A 17,816-nucleotide genomic window follows, 5' to 3' on the forward strand; every position below is an offset into this window, starting at 1 on the left:
TTGTGTTAACAGATTACCACTTCACAGTTAGCTCATAGGATGCTGAGCACACATTTTATGTTCACTGAACTGGTCCTTCATTTTCTTTTCCCCTTCTTTGTTCTTAAAAAAAAGTGTCGTGGGTTCCCACAGCTTGAGGGCTGGAGGCTGATTTTCAGTTGTAAACCTCTGCCTTGGCTCCATTTATAGAACAAATTAATCTCCTTTACAAGAAATGTGAATTTAATAATTTTGTTCCCTTATTTTGTAATTCACCTGATATTTTTGTTTGGCATGCATTCTTTTTTGCTTTCTGTTTTTTGTGCGTTCACACCCAGTGATGATCAGGGCTTATTCCTGGCAGTGTTCAAAGGACCATAGGGGATCCCTATGATCAACAGCATGTAAGACAAAGACCCTACCTGCTGTACTATTTCACTGGTCTGGTCTTGAAGTCAGTGGGCCCACTGTGACTGATGAGAGCCCGAGAGGCTAAAGAGATTGTCATTCTCTCCCAATCCACCTCTGCCACCCCAGGACCAGGAGGGAAGATCAGGGCTGATAAAGTCTGCGATGAGCCCCTGCTCTGCACAAGGCAGAGTCCCCCCCCCCCGCCACCCCCATACCCTGCCAGCCCCACCAGGTGGCCATCAAGCCACACCTGATTTCCACTTGGTCTTCTAGGTATGGGAGTTGATCCCCACCACCCAAGAAATTGGGTGGTGGACATTCATTTTGGGACAAGGAATTGCTCTTTGCAGAAAAGCAGTCAGTCCTAAGCCTTAACCAGCATCTGGGAGTTCTTGTCTCACTCTTCCAGAAAAGAATTTCAGGAGTAGACAATCATTGAAGTAAAACAGATTTTTTTTTCTTTTTTTTTTCCCCCTTTATTTTATTTTATTTTTTTTAAAGTTGTAGATTTACAATTTTTTGTGCTTTGGTTTCAATTATACAATGATCAGATACCCATCCCTCCACCAGTGCCCATTTTCCACCACCATGGATAATATCCCTCCCACCCCCATCCCCCCATCCCCCCGTCTCTGTGGCAGGGCAATCCCCTGTGTCCTCTCTCTCCTTTTGGGTGTTGTGGTCTGCAAAAGAGGCATTGAGTGGCAAACATGTTCAGTCCATAGTCTACTTTCGACATGCATCTCCCCTCCTGGGAGGATCCTCCAAACATCCTTTATTTGGTGCTCCCTTCTCTATCTGAATAGCCCTTTCCTCTAGGATACCCGGCTGGCCTCTAAGTTATGGAGTAATCCTCCTGGTGCTGATCTCAGCTATTCTTGGGTATTAATCTCATACTTTGTTACTTTATATCCCCCAGATGAATGCAATCTTTCTATGTCTATCCCTCTCTTTCTGACTCATTTCGCTTAGCATGATACTTTCCATATTGTACCACTTGTATGTAAATTTCATGACTTCATCTTTTCTAAGAGCTACATAGTACTCCATTGTGTAGATGTACCAAAGTTTCTTTAACCAGTCATCTGTTCTTGGGCATTCAGGTTTCTTCCAGTTTCTGGCTATTGTAAAGAGGGCTGCAATGAACAAACAAGTGCAGATGTCACTTCGACTATACATTTTTGCCTCTCTGGGATATATTCCCAGGAGTGGTATTGCTGGGTCAAACGGGAGCTCAATTTCTAATTTTTTGAGAATCGTCCATACTGTTTTCCAGAAGGGCTGAACCAGTGGACATTCCCACCAACAGTGAAGGAGTGTCCCTTTCTCGCCACATCCACGCCAGCATCGGTTGCTTTTGTTCTTTTGAATTTGGGCCAGTCTCTGAGGTGTGAGATGGTATCTCATTGTGGTTTTGATCTGCATCTCCCTGATGATTAATGATGTAGAGCATTTTCTCATGTGCTTTTTTGCCATTCGGATTTCTTCTTTGAGAAAGTTTCTGTTCATTTCATTGCCCCATTTTTGGATGGGGTTGGATGTTTTCTTCTTGTGGAGTTTAACCAGTATTTTGTATATCCTGGATATCAACCCCTTGTCAGATGTGTATTCGGTGAATATCCTTTCCCATTCTGTAGACTGTCTTTGTATTTTGGTCACTGTTTCTTTGGAGGTGCAGAAGCTTCTTAGTTTAAGATAGTCCCATTTATCTATCTCTGTTTTCACTTGCTCGGCCAGTGGCGTGGCATCTTTGAAGATACCATTAGCTTCGATGTCATGGAGGGTTTTGCCAACTTTATCTTCAATGTACCTTATGGTTTCTGGTCTGATGTTGAGGTCTTTAATCCATTTTGATCTTACTTTTGTACATGGTGTTAGGCAGAGTTCTGAGCCTATTTTTTTGCATGTAGCCGTCCAGTGATGCCAACACAATTTATTAAAGAGGCTTTCCTTACTCCACTTCACATTACTTGCACCTTTATCAAAGATTAGATGAGCATATGATTGAGGAGAGATGTCAGTGTATTCAACCCTGTTCCATTGGTCTGCAGTTCTGCCTTTGTTCCAGTACCATGCTGTTTTAATTATTACTGCTTTGTAGTACAGTTTGAAGTTCGGGAGGTTGATTCCTCCCATTTTCTTTTTCCCAAGAATTGCTTTAGCTATTCGTGGGGGCTTATTGTTCCATATAAATTTCAAGAGTGTTTGCTCCATTTCTTTGAAGAATGTCATGGGTATCCTTATAGGGATTGCATTGAATTTATACAATGCTTTCGGTAGTATTGCCATTTTGACAATGTTAAGTCTCCCGACCCATGAGCAGGGGATATCTTTCCATTTCCTCATGTCCTCTTTTATTTCCTGAAGTAGCTTTTTGTAGTTTTCTTTGTACAGGTCCTTTACTTCCTTAGTTAAGCTGATTCCTAGGTACTTGATTTTCTGGGGCACAATTGTGAATGGGATTGTTTTTTTCATGTTGCTTTCTTCTCTCTCACTGTTTGCGTATAGGAAAGCCATGGACTTTTGGGTATTGATTTTATAACCTGCAACTTTACTATACGAGTCTATTGTTTCTAAGAGTTTTTTGGTGGAAGTTATTGGGTTCTCTAAGTAGAGTATCATATCATCTGCGAATAGTGAGAGCTTGATTTCTTCCTTTCCTACCTGAATGCCCTTAATATCTTTTTCCTGCCTAATCGCTATTGCAAGTACTTCCAGTACTATTTTGAACAGCAGTGGAGAGAGTGGGCATCCCTGTCTCGTCCCTGATCTTAGAGGGAAGGCTCTCAGTTTTTCCCCATTGAGGATGATGCTTGCTGTAGGCTTGTGGTAGATGGCTTTAATTATGTTGAGGAAGGTCCCCTCTATACCCATTTTGGCTAGGGTTTTCATCATAAAGGGGTGCTGGATCTTATCAAATGCTTTCTCTGCATCTATTGATATGATCATATGCTTTTTATCTTTTCTTTTGTTGATATGGTGGATTATGTTGATTGATTTCCGAATGTTGAACCATCCTTGCATCCCTGGGATGAATCCTACTTGGTCATGGTGTATGATCTTTTTGATGAGTAGTTGGATTCTATTTGCTAGTAGTTTGTTGAGGATCTTTGCATCTGTGTTCATCAGGGATATCGGCCTGTAATTCTCTTTCTTTGTGGTATCTCTGTCTGCTTTTGGTATCAGTGTGATATTTGCTTCGTAGAAACTGTTTGGAAGTGTTTTTGATATTTCAATTTCGTGGAAAAGCTTAAAGAGTATTGGGAGTAAGTCCTCTTTAAAGATTTGGAAGAATTCACTAGTGAATCCATCCGGGCCAGGACTTTTGTGCTTGGGGAGACTTTTTATTACCATTTCAATTTCCTTGATGGTGATAGGTCTGCAAAACAGATATTTTTGAAGGGTTTTAGGAAGGGGAAGGAGGAGTAAAGGTGAGAGAGGAGAGTAGCAGCATGCTCAAGAGAGAACTCGAACTTCTCCAAATGCAGAGCCACTCCCCTCCCCCCTCCACTCCCCACCCCCCAGCATTAGACAGGAAAACATGAAAGTACGCATCTCAAGAGTGGAGATGTGGGTGCCACATGTGCTGGTCCATATGGGCACCAGCAACACACGGTCTTGGACAGCATATGTGTGTGCCTGCTCTTTGTTCAAGGTGGATTTTATACGGTTTTCCCAAACTGCCCCCTCTTGGGCTTCTACCTAGATAAAAGTATATTGCTAGGGAGGATGCCAAGGATTTAGAATTGGGAGTGATTGATGGTCTTCTTAGAAACTCCTTTCCTGGTCTCTTTTTTTCCCTGCTGGAGCTTCTCTCAGAGAGGGGGTTCAGCCTTCTCTGGGTCTGTTGATGGAAGGTCATGAAAGTCTTATCATGCCTGAGCTAACAAGGTGTGCGCTTTGCAGCATTGGGCTGTTAGTTTTTTCACATTCTAGGAATTCCATTGCCATGGGCACTTCCCTTTCTACTTGCCTACATCAGTCTTGATAGCGTTTTTAAAAGTTGGAACATTTTGAACCTCATGAACCAATCTGATTAATATTTTAAAAACTTCACCAATTTTGGGCCAGGGATTTAACTTAAAAAGTTGCAGTGCTGCTTTATGTTTGGAAAACTTGGGTTTGATCCCTGGGTCTCCATGGTTCCCCTAACACCACCACGAAGTGATCCCTGAGCACCACCAGGTGTGGCTTCAAAACAAACCAAACTAAAACACACTAACCGCCACCCCCCCAAAGAAAAAATTCCTGCAAGTTTGATTTTTCTGTATTTCACCTTTTCTACTAACCATACAAACCTAATCATCTTTTTTTTCTATTTGGGTCACATCTGGAGATGCACAGGGGTTACTCCTGGCCCTGTACTCAGGAATTACTCTTGGCAGTGCTCAGGGAAACATATGGGATGCTGGGAATCTAACCCAGGTCAGCTGCATGTAAGGCAAATGCCCTACTTGCTGTGCTGTCACTCCAGCCCCCAATCAAGTCTTTAAAAATGTTCTTTAGATGAGCCAAGGAGTTAGTTCAAGTTGTGAAGCACATTCCAGTGTATTCCAGACTCTTGGTCCTAAGCACTGCATGGTTTCAAGCACAAGCAAGCTGGAGTAGCATGCCATCAGGCTTGTGCAGTTGGACTGAGCATCAGAGGCAGTGGCCCATTTACAAAAGTTTAATTAATTAGAAAAAACTTCCCCTTGGTTCAGTATTTCTCTTCCATTAGTCTATCCTGTCATCTTCCATCTTAAAGGCAACTAAGAACATTATGTGGGATATCTTATAAGACATGCCAACCATCTGATGATCTTCCTCTTTTAACTCTCAAATGGGAGTCTTAATTATAGATTTTTTTCTTTTAGTCACTTCCTCTTTTATCTTTTAAATGGGAGTCTCAATTTTATATTTTTTCTCTTAATTACCTCATTTCTACATGAAATTTAGAAGTTTCAACAGACCAAATTTCTCTGCATTATTTTAGCAGTTGATTATGATAAATGTATCAGATTTTTAACTTTTAATGAAGATCCTTTTCTCTAAAGTAAATTTGTTCAAACTCAGGCTATACAAGTTGGATTTTGATATAATTTTGAGTTATTTTTCAAGGTGCTGTCTGTTAGAGGTCCTTGGATAAAACTGCTCCTTTATTGTTATATCTTTGTAATGAGGCATTTGGGATCATCTTTTGACACAAAGAATATTAATGAAAAGTGTCAGCCTGCCTCCTTTTATTACTTGAAAGCAAAAGCTAGATATATTGCCATTTAAAATGAGGCATGACTTCCTTGTTTACTTTTATTAAGTTTTCTGAATGTTCTTCCAAGTAAAAGGCATAATTGATTATCTTATTTGATTATACATTTTTCAAGAAGGCTTTAATTATGTGTGGAAAAGTTCAGCTCTTAGTGGAATCTAATTTTTCCAATTTGCTCTGTACTTCAAATACACTGCAGTTCATGTAGATTTGGTAAATATGTGATAAAATAATGGAATTTGACATTTGTTTTAATTTGAAAAGAGGTGAGTCACTGGCACACTTACATAGTTTCCTTGTTTTTTATTTATTCAATAGACTTGAAAGTTAAATGTTTGCCATTTAGCCTTAGGGTTCACTAACATAATTCAAAATGCAAAGTTAAAAGCATTTTGTAATGCAAAGTGTCTTAGTCATTTAAAAGTGCATAAGGAAAACAGCAACACCATCAACAAAAAACATGTCATCACCTTTTTCTACTCCCTAAGAAGATGTTATTAAGTATGAGAACTCAAGTCAGAAATTACTATTTAAAACTAGTTTCTGTTAGTTTCATAATAGTCATGTCAAGTGAAACTCATAAACATTCCTCATGTCCTTTTTGCTTTCCCCAATTTCTGAAGATCAGGAATCATTTAACTTTGTAAACTGAGAGTACATATATTAATTCAAATTTGTGCAAATAAATCTGGACTAGTATCTAAAAAATATTTTCTATCGATTTTTTTCTATATGTATTAATGTAATTATATGGATAACCAGTAAAGGTGTTCATGTTGGTACTTACAAAGTATACTAAAATGAAAAATAGTAAGCAGTTTTATTCTGAACATTTGCAATAAACCAGTTACTGTAAAGACAGTTTGTCTAAGTTCTCTCATTTAGTTCTCCTGACTATATGATAATATATGTAAGACATATATTATCATCTCCATTTTATAGAAGAATGTCTCTAGCCCTGATTCAGGATCATCATCATAAATCAATTTCTGAAGATATTCTTTCTGGATTTCCTCTTCTTGGGATCCATGAAGAAAAAAATAGTGATTTTTTTTCTATTTCCCTTTCACTATATGAAAGGGGAAAAAATCCTATATTTTATATACAGCAAAACTAAGAAAGTAATGAAGCTTTTCTAGTTTGTTTTGTTTTGCTTTGGGGCCATACCCAGTTTTGCTCAGAACAAATCCCAGCACAGTGCTTGGGTTCACTCCAGTGGTGCTCAGGAGACCATGTGGAGCCAGGCATGTGTCAACCTTTTGAAGTAACACTCTACCCCAGCTTGACTAATTTTTTTTAATGTATAAACTAACTGTGGCACATTCACTTAATTTAAAGATCAGGTGGTCAAACTGTTGTGTTGCTTGTTTGCGGGAGCAACACCCAACTGTGCTCAAGACTTACTCCTGGCTATATGCTCAGGGATCATTCCTAGTGGTGCTCAGGGAACCATATGTGATGCCAGGAATCAAACCAGAGTTGGATGCATGCAAGGCAAGCATCTCAAACCCTACACTCTATACGAAATTTTCAACTACCCTGTAATTTTTTCTTTATTTTTCCTCTTCTCTTTTATTCCTTTCTTCCTTCCTTTCTATTTTTTATTAAGTAGTTAAGATATAATTCACATACTATACAGTACACTCATTTAAAGTGTACAACTCAATGCACCTTAGTGTCTTAGTATGTGACTTACAAATATGTGAAGCAAATATCACAGTCAGCGTTAGAATATTTCATCACCTGCATAACACCACCTTAACTGTCACTTTTCTGTTTCCAAACTCCACTGTCTCTAAACAATCAGCTGTTGACTTCTAATCTCCATTTATTTGCCTTTTCGCAATATTTTGTATAAGTGAAATCATGTTATTTGTGGTCTTTATTGATCTTTGAAGGTATATAGAATTCTTTGAGAGAGGAATGGTTGTTCTGCTTTCAAAGGGGGTTCATGGGAGGCCCATCACTCACCTTGTTTATATGGGTCAGGTTAAAGTATTTAATTATCAATTATATATATGTATATATATCATCTTGGTTATTAAACTTCACCAAGAATTGGCTTTTACTTAAGAATGACTTTTATACAAAAGGTAAGACAAGATAATAACAAAATCATCAAAGGGAGAAAGGGAGGAAGGAGGAAGAGAGAAAAAGAGAGACAGACTTAAAACTGTGTTTTGTTGTGTTTTCATAACATTTTTAGATTTTTTTTTGCTTAATTATCAGAACTGAAAATTTTCCAATAACTTCTAGCATGTTTATATAGATTTATATAGAGAAGGGTGATGTTTTCCTATATAGGTTACTTATTTATGTTCTATGCCTCTTTGAGCTTATTAGATGCAGGAGTCAAATATTCCTTTCTCATTATTTACACTAGCAGGCCTTGGAAAATGTTACTAATTTTTTTTCTTTGTCTAGTCCCAAAACCCATAGTGCTTACACTTTATAAATGAGCAAATAATTAACTCAGTTACTAAAAAGTTAAGTCAAATACACAACAGGAATAGAATTTAAGTTTGAGGAAACAGATTTTAAGAGTTGATGATTACATATCAGTGTTTTCTAAAAATAATTGAGAGGAGCTGGAGCCATAGTTCAGCAGGGAAGGTGTTTGCTTTCCACGAGGTCGACCAGGGCTCAATCCCCAACATCCCTTATAGTCCCCGAGCACATCCAGGAGTAGTTCTTCAGCGCAGAACCAGAATTAACCCCTGATTGCAGGGTATAATCCAAATAAGCAATTAAATTAAAGTAAAATTAAAATAAATAAGAATTATGGAGCACAGGGAAGGATTAGATTTATGGTATTGGTCTGAATTTCCCCAGGAAATATGGTTTATGTGCTACAAATTAGGAATTGCAATCTTTGGTACAAAAGTAAAGTAGGGAAGAGGCAAAACCAACATAATAGCACAAAGTACACAATCAATTAGCCTGTGAAAAGGGACCATCTTCAGAGAAATGTGATTTCTCAGGACAGTCTATAGACTGTCTATAGACTTCTATAGAAATGTGATTTCTCAGGACAGTCTTTCTAGGAGAGGAAAAACAGAAATTTTATGTTTGTTATAGTGTCCTATTCACCAATGCAATATTCAAAGTAGAAACTGTAAATAACCCTAGAGCTTAATTTGTAGAATTGAAATGCCTATTAGGGACATTTTTTATTTTCACTCTTCAATGGCACTCACACACACACACACACACACACACACAACACACACACACGTGTTTGTGACTTACTACCTCAGTGCAGGGTTTTTAATATCTCTTATAAGCATAGACTTGATAGACTCAACTTTAGGAAGTGATGTCTTTAGGAAGACTTCTTACTGCTGATTCAGTTTCCTCTAAACAAAGAGAAAAAACAAACACAATAAACCTCAGTGCCATGAAGCTAAAGCACTGTCAGGACTGTCCAGCACTGTCCTCCCATTGTTCATCATTTTGCTCAAACAGGCACCAGTAACATCTTTATTGTGAGACTCGTTGTTACTGTTTTTGGCATATCAAATATGCATCAACGGGTACCTTGCCAGGCATTGCCATGTGGGCAAATACTCTCGGTAGCTTGCCAGGGTTTCCGAGAGGGGCGGAGGAATCAAACCTGGGTTGGCTGTGTGAAAGGCAAACGCCCTACCCTCTATGCTATCGCTCCAACCCATGAAGCTAAAGAACACATTAAATTCTATGACTATGAAATCTGAGGTAAGGAAATTCCAATTAATGCAAAATCTCTGAAGATAGTATTTTCTATTTTGCTTTTTGCGGATATCTGATTAATACAAATGTGATTTAGTTAGAAACTATTATGGAGGAAGTGGACTCAGGTGTTATGATTGGTGCTGAAACAAAGTATGCCTAAAACTCAACTTTAAATAACTTTGTAAAATCATAGTGCTTTAATAAAATTATAAAGAAAGAAGAAAGCACCTTTTGGCAAAGAGCCTCAAGTCAATGGTCTAACTTTTGAAAACAACAATCTTGTCAAAGGATGTAGTTGATCACAGAGTAGTCAGTGGTATTTGTTTCAGTAGTCAGTGGTATTTGAGACTCATCGATGCCTATTTAAATTGGAGATGCTATCTTAGGCCTGACATGACTTAGGTGAGAATAATTACCAGTATGAAGATGTCTCCACACAAAGGCTGGTGTGTTTAATTTCAGAACGGTGACTTCATTGCTTCATTCTCATATCACAGAATTGCAAAGTATATGATGAAGTTACTGTGTCTGGCATATCGAATACTCTCGGTAGCTTGCCGGGCTCTCCGAGAGGGGCGGAGGAATCGAACTCGGGTCGGCCATGTTGGCCGCTTGTAAGGCGAACGCCCTACCCGCTGTGCTATCGCTCCAGCCATTATATTGAATATTTTTGTATCATTTATATAAAATATTTTTATAATAATTAAAAGGAGAAAGCAATAATCTATGTTTTATTTTTATATCTATTTTGAACATCTATTTTGAGGAACAAGTTTTGTCACAGAACTCTAAGTTTATTACTTTAACAAAGCAAAGTACTACTGGTAATAGTTAATGTCAGTCTTTATGAATACAAATGCTGTTATAATATTCAGCTTCTAGCCACACTGTTTTTTCTGAGACTCATGCATTTTTCATTGTCTAGTCATTCTGAATTTAAAGTAGAGAGGATGTCCTTTTAAATGCACAAACAATGATGAAAATGTGTATCAGAGTCTCTTCTGCATTTCTGCTACTAAAATTATAGGAACTGTGTGTCCTGTGTTAGAATGCATCTGGTATGCTATTATATATACTACATGACTATCAAATAGCTCCCTGTGAAGAATTCAAGAATTCTACCCCCTGTCATATTTAGTGTTTTTGCAAGACAGCACCTTACTAGGCTTGGTCAGAGAAATGCAGCAGAAAATAGTGTATTACACTTGGTGTCTAACTAAGAGTGAAAGCAAGATGATTTTTGTCTTTCAGAGCTAAAAGTTTTTCAAGATGACTTATTTTATATACTTAATGTTGTACCTTTATAAGTGTTGGTTCACTCATATATTATATGTTTTTTTCGTTCGATTTGATCCTATGCCAAGGATCATATTGAGCACGTTACACAGGTCAGGCATATGCTGTACTTCTGAGCCACATACCTCTCTTTCATTCTATTTTATTAATTCTAGTTTTCATTAATTCTATGTTTATTGAGTATGTATTTCTTTTCAGGAGCTCATGAATTAAAGAGTATGGTGAATATGAATATAGAGAGGGGCATGCATATAGATGAGGACACATAATTCAGTCTCAATGAGTACAAAGTGGTCAAGGGGAGCATCTATAATGAACTAAAATTATCTATAATGATCTAAAAGATCCTAGGACAGAAAGTGGTGAGGAGACCATTCCGTGAAACAAACCACCGAAATAATTTGGGACAATAAAGGGGAAGATGGGAATTCAATGAGGGAAAAATGAAGTGTGGGGAATAAGAGAGGTGGAATTAACTGTCAATCTCTAACTTTATATTTTACTTTATATACTAAACTTTGGTGACTATTAATTGCATTGGTGCACACACTGTAATGACTATAGTGTCTATATTTTTGAAATGGGGAAAGAACCGATGAACTTACCAGAAAAAAAAAGTTCCATTTCTTCCTGTTTTACAAGCCATGTTTATTGGCATGACCAGTAAAACCACAATTTGCATTTTCTAGCAAATCATACCAGCAGCAACTGAATGACATGAACGCTAATTAAAAGCAGAAATTGAATACAGCAAATTTGCCATTTTACTGCATTAAAGGAACAAGAATAGGCATGCGCTGACCTCTTTTTGAAAGGCATACATTACAGTTGTCTTGGCTGTGGATTTCCATCAGTTAGTGTTTCCTTAACCTTTGTTTGTCCTCACCTCAGCTACAATATTTCTGGAACAAGTCACTAAGTCTTCTAGAACCATGTTCTGTGTCTTTTGTGGAAAAGAAAAATATATTTTTTGCAGCATAATGATGGTGTAAAATAGTTATTAAAAGGATGTGATTTAGAGTCATATCTAGTTTCCATACAAAGTTTTATTACTTCTGTGACCTTGATCTTCTTGCTTAACCTCTGCAAGCATGAATTTATTTATGAAATGGAGAAATAAAAATATCTGCCTTATAAGGTTATTTTGAAGATTATGTGTAAGAAACAGTATATTTAGTCTGTTTCCATGACTTGACATATAATAAGAATTTATTAACCAAGAATTATTCTTTTATTTTAGTTGTTTTTATTTTTCAGTTCATTTAAAAAACTATTTATGTTTTGTATTGAATTACCGTGTCACCATGAAATAGTTACAGAGCTTTTATGATTTCTAATCATACAATGTTCCAACACCCAGTATACATTTCCCACCACTAAACCCCTCCTCCTGCCTCCTGCCTTTCCCTCCCACCAACCCCTCCACCAGCCTGCCTCTATAGCAGGCACTTTCTTCTCTCTCTCTCTCTCTCTCTCTCTCTCTCTCTCTCTCTCCTTTTGGGCATTATTGTTTGACATACTTATAGTGAAAGACCATCATATTTGATAGTTTGCCCACTTTCAGCACACATCTTCAATCCAGAGCCATCCATTCCAACCATTATTGTCATAATGATTCCTTCTATGTTCCAACTACCCAACTACCCTATCCTTCAGTCCTTGAAGCAGGCTTCCAATTGCGAACCATTAGTCCTGAACTTGGGTGTTAGTCTCTTACTATGTTTTGCTCACTGTTCAAGGGCTCTCTTAATGCACAGCAGGATGTTGTTATTGCCACCTTGGCCTCTAGGGGTCAGTGACTAGAAAACAGGATCCCATCATCTGGTTTCAAGTCCCAGTTTTGCTATTTCTTATGTGACTGGGTAAATTCCTTAACCTCTCTGAGCTTTAGATGTTTCCTCCATAAAATCTCTGTAATAATTGTACCTTCCACATGAGACTACTGTGACAGATTTTTAAAAGCTATCTATTGTACTTAGCCTAGTAAAATGGTATCAGTGCTTAATTAATTTTAACTGCTATTGCTTAAATGGATTTTCTGCTGATCTTTGCTATGTTTCTTTTTATTTATCAGAGAGATGTTAATCTCCGTGGCTCTGGGCCAGGTGTTATCCCTCCTTATTTGTGGAATTGGCTTGACCAGCAAGTACCTGTCAGAAGATTTCCATGCCAACACACCAGTTTTCCAGAGTTTCCTCAATTACATTCTTCTCTTCTTGGTCTATACCACCACACTAGCTGTCAGACAAGGTAAATGGCTTTGTTTCTCTTCTTAAAACATCTAGAAGAATGATGAGCCATAATTTGATAACTTTTTATGCTTACAATATTATAAGACAATTCAAAACCCCAAGTCTCACTTTTCTATTTTGCAGTAATACAGCAACCAAAAATGAATGAATAAATCACAAAGATTGATTTATAAATTGTGTGAATTCAGCAGGAAGTAAGAAATGCATGTATAGGCAGAAATGTGCAATTGCTCACTCTTTGAATTCCTGTTAGATTTTCTTGAGTCTCTCAGTGAATCTAAATAGAATGCTCCCCTGGAACCTGGAGCAGTCTGATCTGACTCTCCTAAATAATGTCACCCCTGAGAAGGTTAAGGGTATCTCAGATAAAAATATGATTTTTAGAAAACTGACACTAGAAAGGCAAAAATGGCAACACAAAGAACACTAGTAATAAAAGGGAGAAGAAAGAAAAAAAACTACAAACCTTATCTTTGGTGAGATGCTCTTGTTAAAGCAGATACAGACACTCAAGTTCTTGTCCTCATGCAGTCAATTTTGAAAGCAAGGGGCAAAGATCAAGTGGCTGAATTCAGAAAAGACTTTATTTAAATAAGGGAAAGGTATGGAAAGAATTGCAGGGAAGCTCCAAAATTGTGGAAGGATCTCCTAAGAAGAACCCCAGAGAAAGGCAAAAACCTTTCCACTTTTATACCTTTTTAACAAAGAGCTTTGGGGGAGCACACCTCTTTATTGTCTTCTAAGAATGTAGACCACTGATGCAGGTATGAAATTATTGTTATCCAAGTTATCAGGCATCACCCTGGCCCATCCTCTGACATTCCATATTTCTAACTCTCTTTCTTAAAATCATGTTCTCCTAATCTGCCCTGTCTGTTTCCCTTTATCCCTGTTATTCTGACCAAACTTAAAATAGATAAAGCAGGGTCAGGGAGATACTTCAAGGGTAGGGGAATGTAAGTTGAGTATACCTGCATCAGTTCAGTCCCTGTCATTACATACCCTCATAACCTCTTATTGTTAAATGTATCTCAGAGACCTGAGTACTGCTAGCATGGCTCTGGTGGTCCTGGATACCAATAGGATCTGAACAGCTTAGCATTCTCAGGCCCTAGCATTGATCTGCCAGCCTTGTTGGCTGGAAATTTCTGGGAGTGTTTTCTGGGTCCCCTGTGCAACACTGGGAGGTCCCACCACCCACCAAAAATATAGCTAAAGCAATAAAACAAGTCCTTCTCCAAAGTCAATTGAACAAAAAATATTTAAAAGGTCAGTTATAGCTGAATACCTTGTGTTTTATTCCTGTATGTATTCTTCAAAGCTTTATAAGTGTACCACTGGGTGTTAACACTCAATCCATCATATAGAAATAGCCAAGAAGTTCACCCAAATAGTGTCTGTCAACTATTAAACTTGTTTTGAAAAAAACAAGCAATGATAGACTTTAAAATAATTATAAAGTCAAAAAAAGAATATATAGATACATATATTTCTAATAGTTATACCATGCTGGTAACTTTTATAAAAATTGTTTCAATTTTTGGATTTCCCTATTAGATAACTATCTTCAATAATATTATTAAACTGAAATATTTGATCAGTACTAGTTTCATTTTTTTAATTAAGAAATATTTTTTTTACTATTTGGGTAACACCCAGCAGTGCTCAGGGGTTGCTCCTAGCTCTGCACTCAGGAATTACTCCTGGTGATACTTGGGGGATCATATGGAATGCCAGGAATCAAACCCAGGTTGACCACATGCAAGACAAATACCCTACCCTCTGTACTATTACCCTGGCCCTTAGGTTTCATTTTTGAGGGAGAATAAATATGAGCAAGTTAGGACTGAATCGTAGCAATTTGTTTAAAACTCTAGAGAAATTACTATGATTTAATTCTCAAAAAATGGTATTATTAATGCTTTTTTAAAAAAAATAAGTAAAATTTGTACTGTTTTTGGAAGAGACCATGCTTGTTATTGTGATCTGTGATCATTCTTTGAGGTTCTCAGGGGACCATATACAGTGCCAAGGATAGAAGCTGGGTTGGCTGTGTGTGAGACAAATGCCTTACATCTAGACTTATTATTTTTCTGAACCAGTAGACATAATTAATAAAAATACATTATTTTAGTTTTTTTTTAATTTAATAAACTCAGTGGTTTTGGGGACTACTAAACATTGCTAGGAGCGGTCACTTGGGAGTTGCTCCTGGTTGAGCTCAAGGGACTATAAGGTGCTAGAGACTGAACCCTGGCCTCCAACACTCAAAGCACATGCATATGACCCAAAGCAGTTATATATCACAGCTGAATGTGATCCAGAAAGCAAGAACAGCAACAAAAAAGCAGTTCCTTATACTCATGTAGTCTCATTTTTTAAAAAATGTTTACTTTTTGTTTTATTTTGAGCCATACCTAGTGGTGTTTAGGGCTTACTCCTGTCTCTGTGCTCATAGTTCACTCCTGACAGTACTTGTAGGACCAGATGGGATGCCACATATTGAGCCCAGGTCAGTCTCATGCAAAATCCACTGTACTATCACTCCAGCTAATCTCTAGGGATTTTTAAAAACCAAGCCATCTAGATTACAGTACAGTGAATTGCAATTAAATCTTTGGGTTCTTATTCATTTTATTTTCTAGGAGCCTGGAGATTTGACAAAAACCCACATCCAATAAAGTATTCCATGAAAGAGAATTTCATGGTTACAGGTTGAGACAAAAAACTAAGGGAACTAAATGTCACAAAATGCTTTAATAAAAGTTAACAATAGTACTTATATTTGACTGGAGAAATTACTCAATGGATGAGCACATGCTTTACATATTGGAGGTCCTTATTCAGTCCCTGCACCATATGACCCCCACTTTTTTACACCTATTCATTGCTAGGAGTGACTCCAAAATCAATAATTCTATTGAGCCTTTATAAGGTGGCTGCATATGTCTATGAATTATCTTTTATTTTCTTTCAAATCCACAGACTGTGTTTTTACCCACATTTGTGTAAATTAGGAAACTGAGGCCCCACTCAGGTTTAGGAGCCTACTGTATATTTTGGTTTTAGTTTTTCAGTTACGTTCATTATACTTAGGGCTCTGTGCTTGGGGATCCATCCTGATGGACTCAACCCAGCTGTGCTCAAGGCAAGCACCCAATTTATTGTACTATCTCTTGAGACCTAGGAAGTATAGAGATTCCATCTAGGCCAGGGCTCTGTGTCTTTCTAGGTGTGTGTACCCTCCCCCCCACCCCCTGCAACACCACCACCACACACACATCTCCTACATTATTTAGGTCTATAGGAGGTAAGAAGAGGAAATTTAAACAAAAAAATCTTTTTTTTTTTTTGCTTTTTGGGTCACACCTGGCGATGCACAGGGGTTATTCCTGGCTCTGCACTCAGGAATTACCCCTGGCGGTGCTCAGGGGACCATATGGGATGCTGGGAATCGAACCCGGGTCAGCGGCATGCAAGGCAAACGCCCTACCCGCTGTGCTATTGCTCCAGCCCCTAAACAAAAAAATCTTAAATGTCAAAATCTTTAATTTGGAACCTGGCCTTGGTGCAAAGTCTAGTGTGGTCTACTAAGAAAGAGGGAAGAAGTGGTTATAAGCACCACTTGGGCCACAGAGATGGGTAAGAGCCCTAGTAGGAAATTGTTTCCATTACCTCAAATTATCACTAAATTTGTTGGCATGACTTTATTTGAGTGTTTACTCACAATGTTTGTTTTAAGCATCATCTTTGGAAATAAATTTAATAGGCTGGCATTAAGCTAACATCTGGAAATCAACATAGTAATTACATTAATTTTGTGTAAGCGGATTCAGTACTATGTGTAGAGACATAATAATCTCTTTCCTCATGCACCTCAGGATTTTCATGGAGTGAACAACAGAGCAAAGAGATAAAAAGATGGAAAGTCTAGTATATGTGTGGGAGATTTTCTCATAGTTCTCCCTTGGTGTTCCCCGACCTCACTCTCTAAGTCCACAGACTAGGACTGAACCAGGTGTCTGTCTTTCCAGTTCTCTCGGTGCAGACCTCACTGACCTGCTGGACCACCATAGATTCTGATGTCACCTTAGATCACATAATAAAAATATGTTACATCAGGGAATATAATTTTTTAATTTGCAAATTAAATGTTTTAAATTTCATTTTTATTAAGATACTGTGATTTATAGAGGTGTTCAGAATAGAGTTGCTTCAGACATACAATGTTCCAACAACACACCACCACCAATATGCTCTTCCCTCCACTAGTGTCCCCTCCCACACCTAGCCTGCCCCTTTGGCAGGTACATAAAAAATCTATTTCATAAGATTTGCTCCAAGAAAACTTAAAGGAATGGCAAATAGACTTATCAGGAAATTAATAAATAAAGTCAGTTTATGTGATGATTGATTGCTATATGATATTAACCTTTGCTATATTTTATATTGGGCTGGAGCAATAGCACAGTGGTAGGGCATTTGCCTTGTGCATGGCCAGCCTGGTTGAGCCAGGTTCAATTCCTCTGCCCCTCTCGAAGAGCCTGGCAAGCTACCAAGAGTATCTCGCCCTGCATGGCAAAGCCTGGCAAGCTACCCATGACATATTCAATATGCCAAACGCAGTAACAAGAAGTCTCACAATGGAGACATTACTGGACCTGCTCGAGCAAATTGATGGACAACAGGAGGACAGTGCTACAGTGCTATATCCTATATCACTGCTATATGATATTGACCTTTCTTAATCTAGTGTTGGCCAACCATATGCACCACTAGTGAGTGCTATACTCAATGTCACATGATGGGAAGTTTTTCCAGTCTTTAAAGTCTCTCCTGTTCTTTAAAGGCTCTCTTTAAACACTTCTTGCAAAATTGTTTTTTTAAATTTTCATGAAGTTTTTCACAATAATGGATTA

General features: G+C 37.9%; 1 protein-coding gene across 1 annotated transcript in view; it reads left to right on the top strand.

Moving 5' to 3' along the window:
* The window catches only part of SLC35F1 (solute carrier family 35 member F1), a 532,726-nt gene that overhangs the window by 299,052 nt on the left and 215,858 nt on the right, over positions 1-17,816 (top strand). Inside the window, exon 2 of the mRNA XM_056125018.1 lies at positions 12,720-12,895. Within this exon, the coding sequence (XP_055980993.1) occupies positions 12,720-12,895 (176 nt within the window). The remainder of the gene's footprint in view (positions 1-12,719; positions 12,896-17,816) is intronic.

This window comes from Sorex fumeus, unplaced genomic scaffold (genome assembly GCF_029834395.1).
Source record: "Sorex fumeus unplaced genomic scaffold, SorFum_2.1 ptg000054l, whole genome shotgun sequence".
Lineage (NCBI taxonomy): Eukaryota > Metazoa > Chordata > Mammalia > Eulipotyphla > Soricidae > Sorex > Sorex fumeus.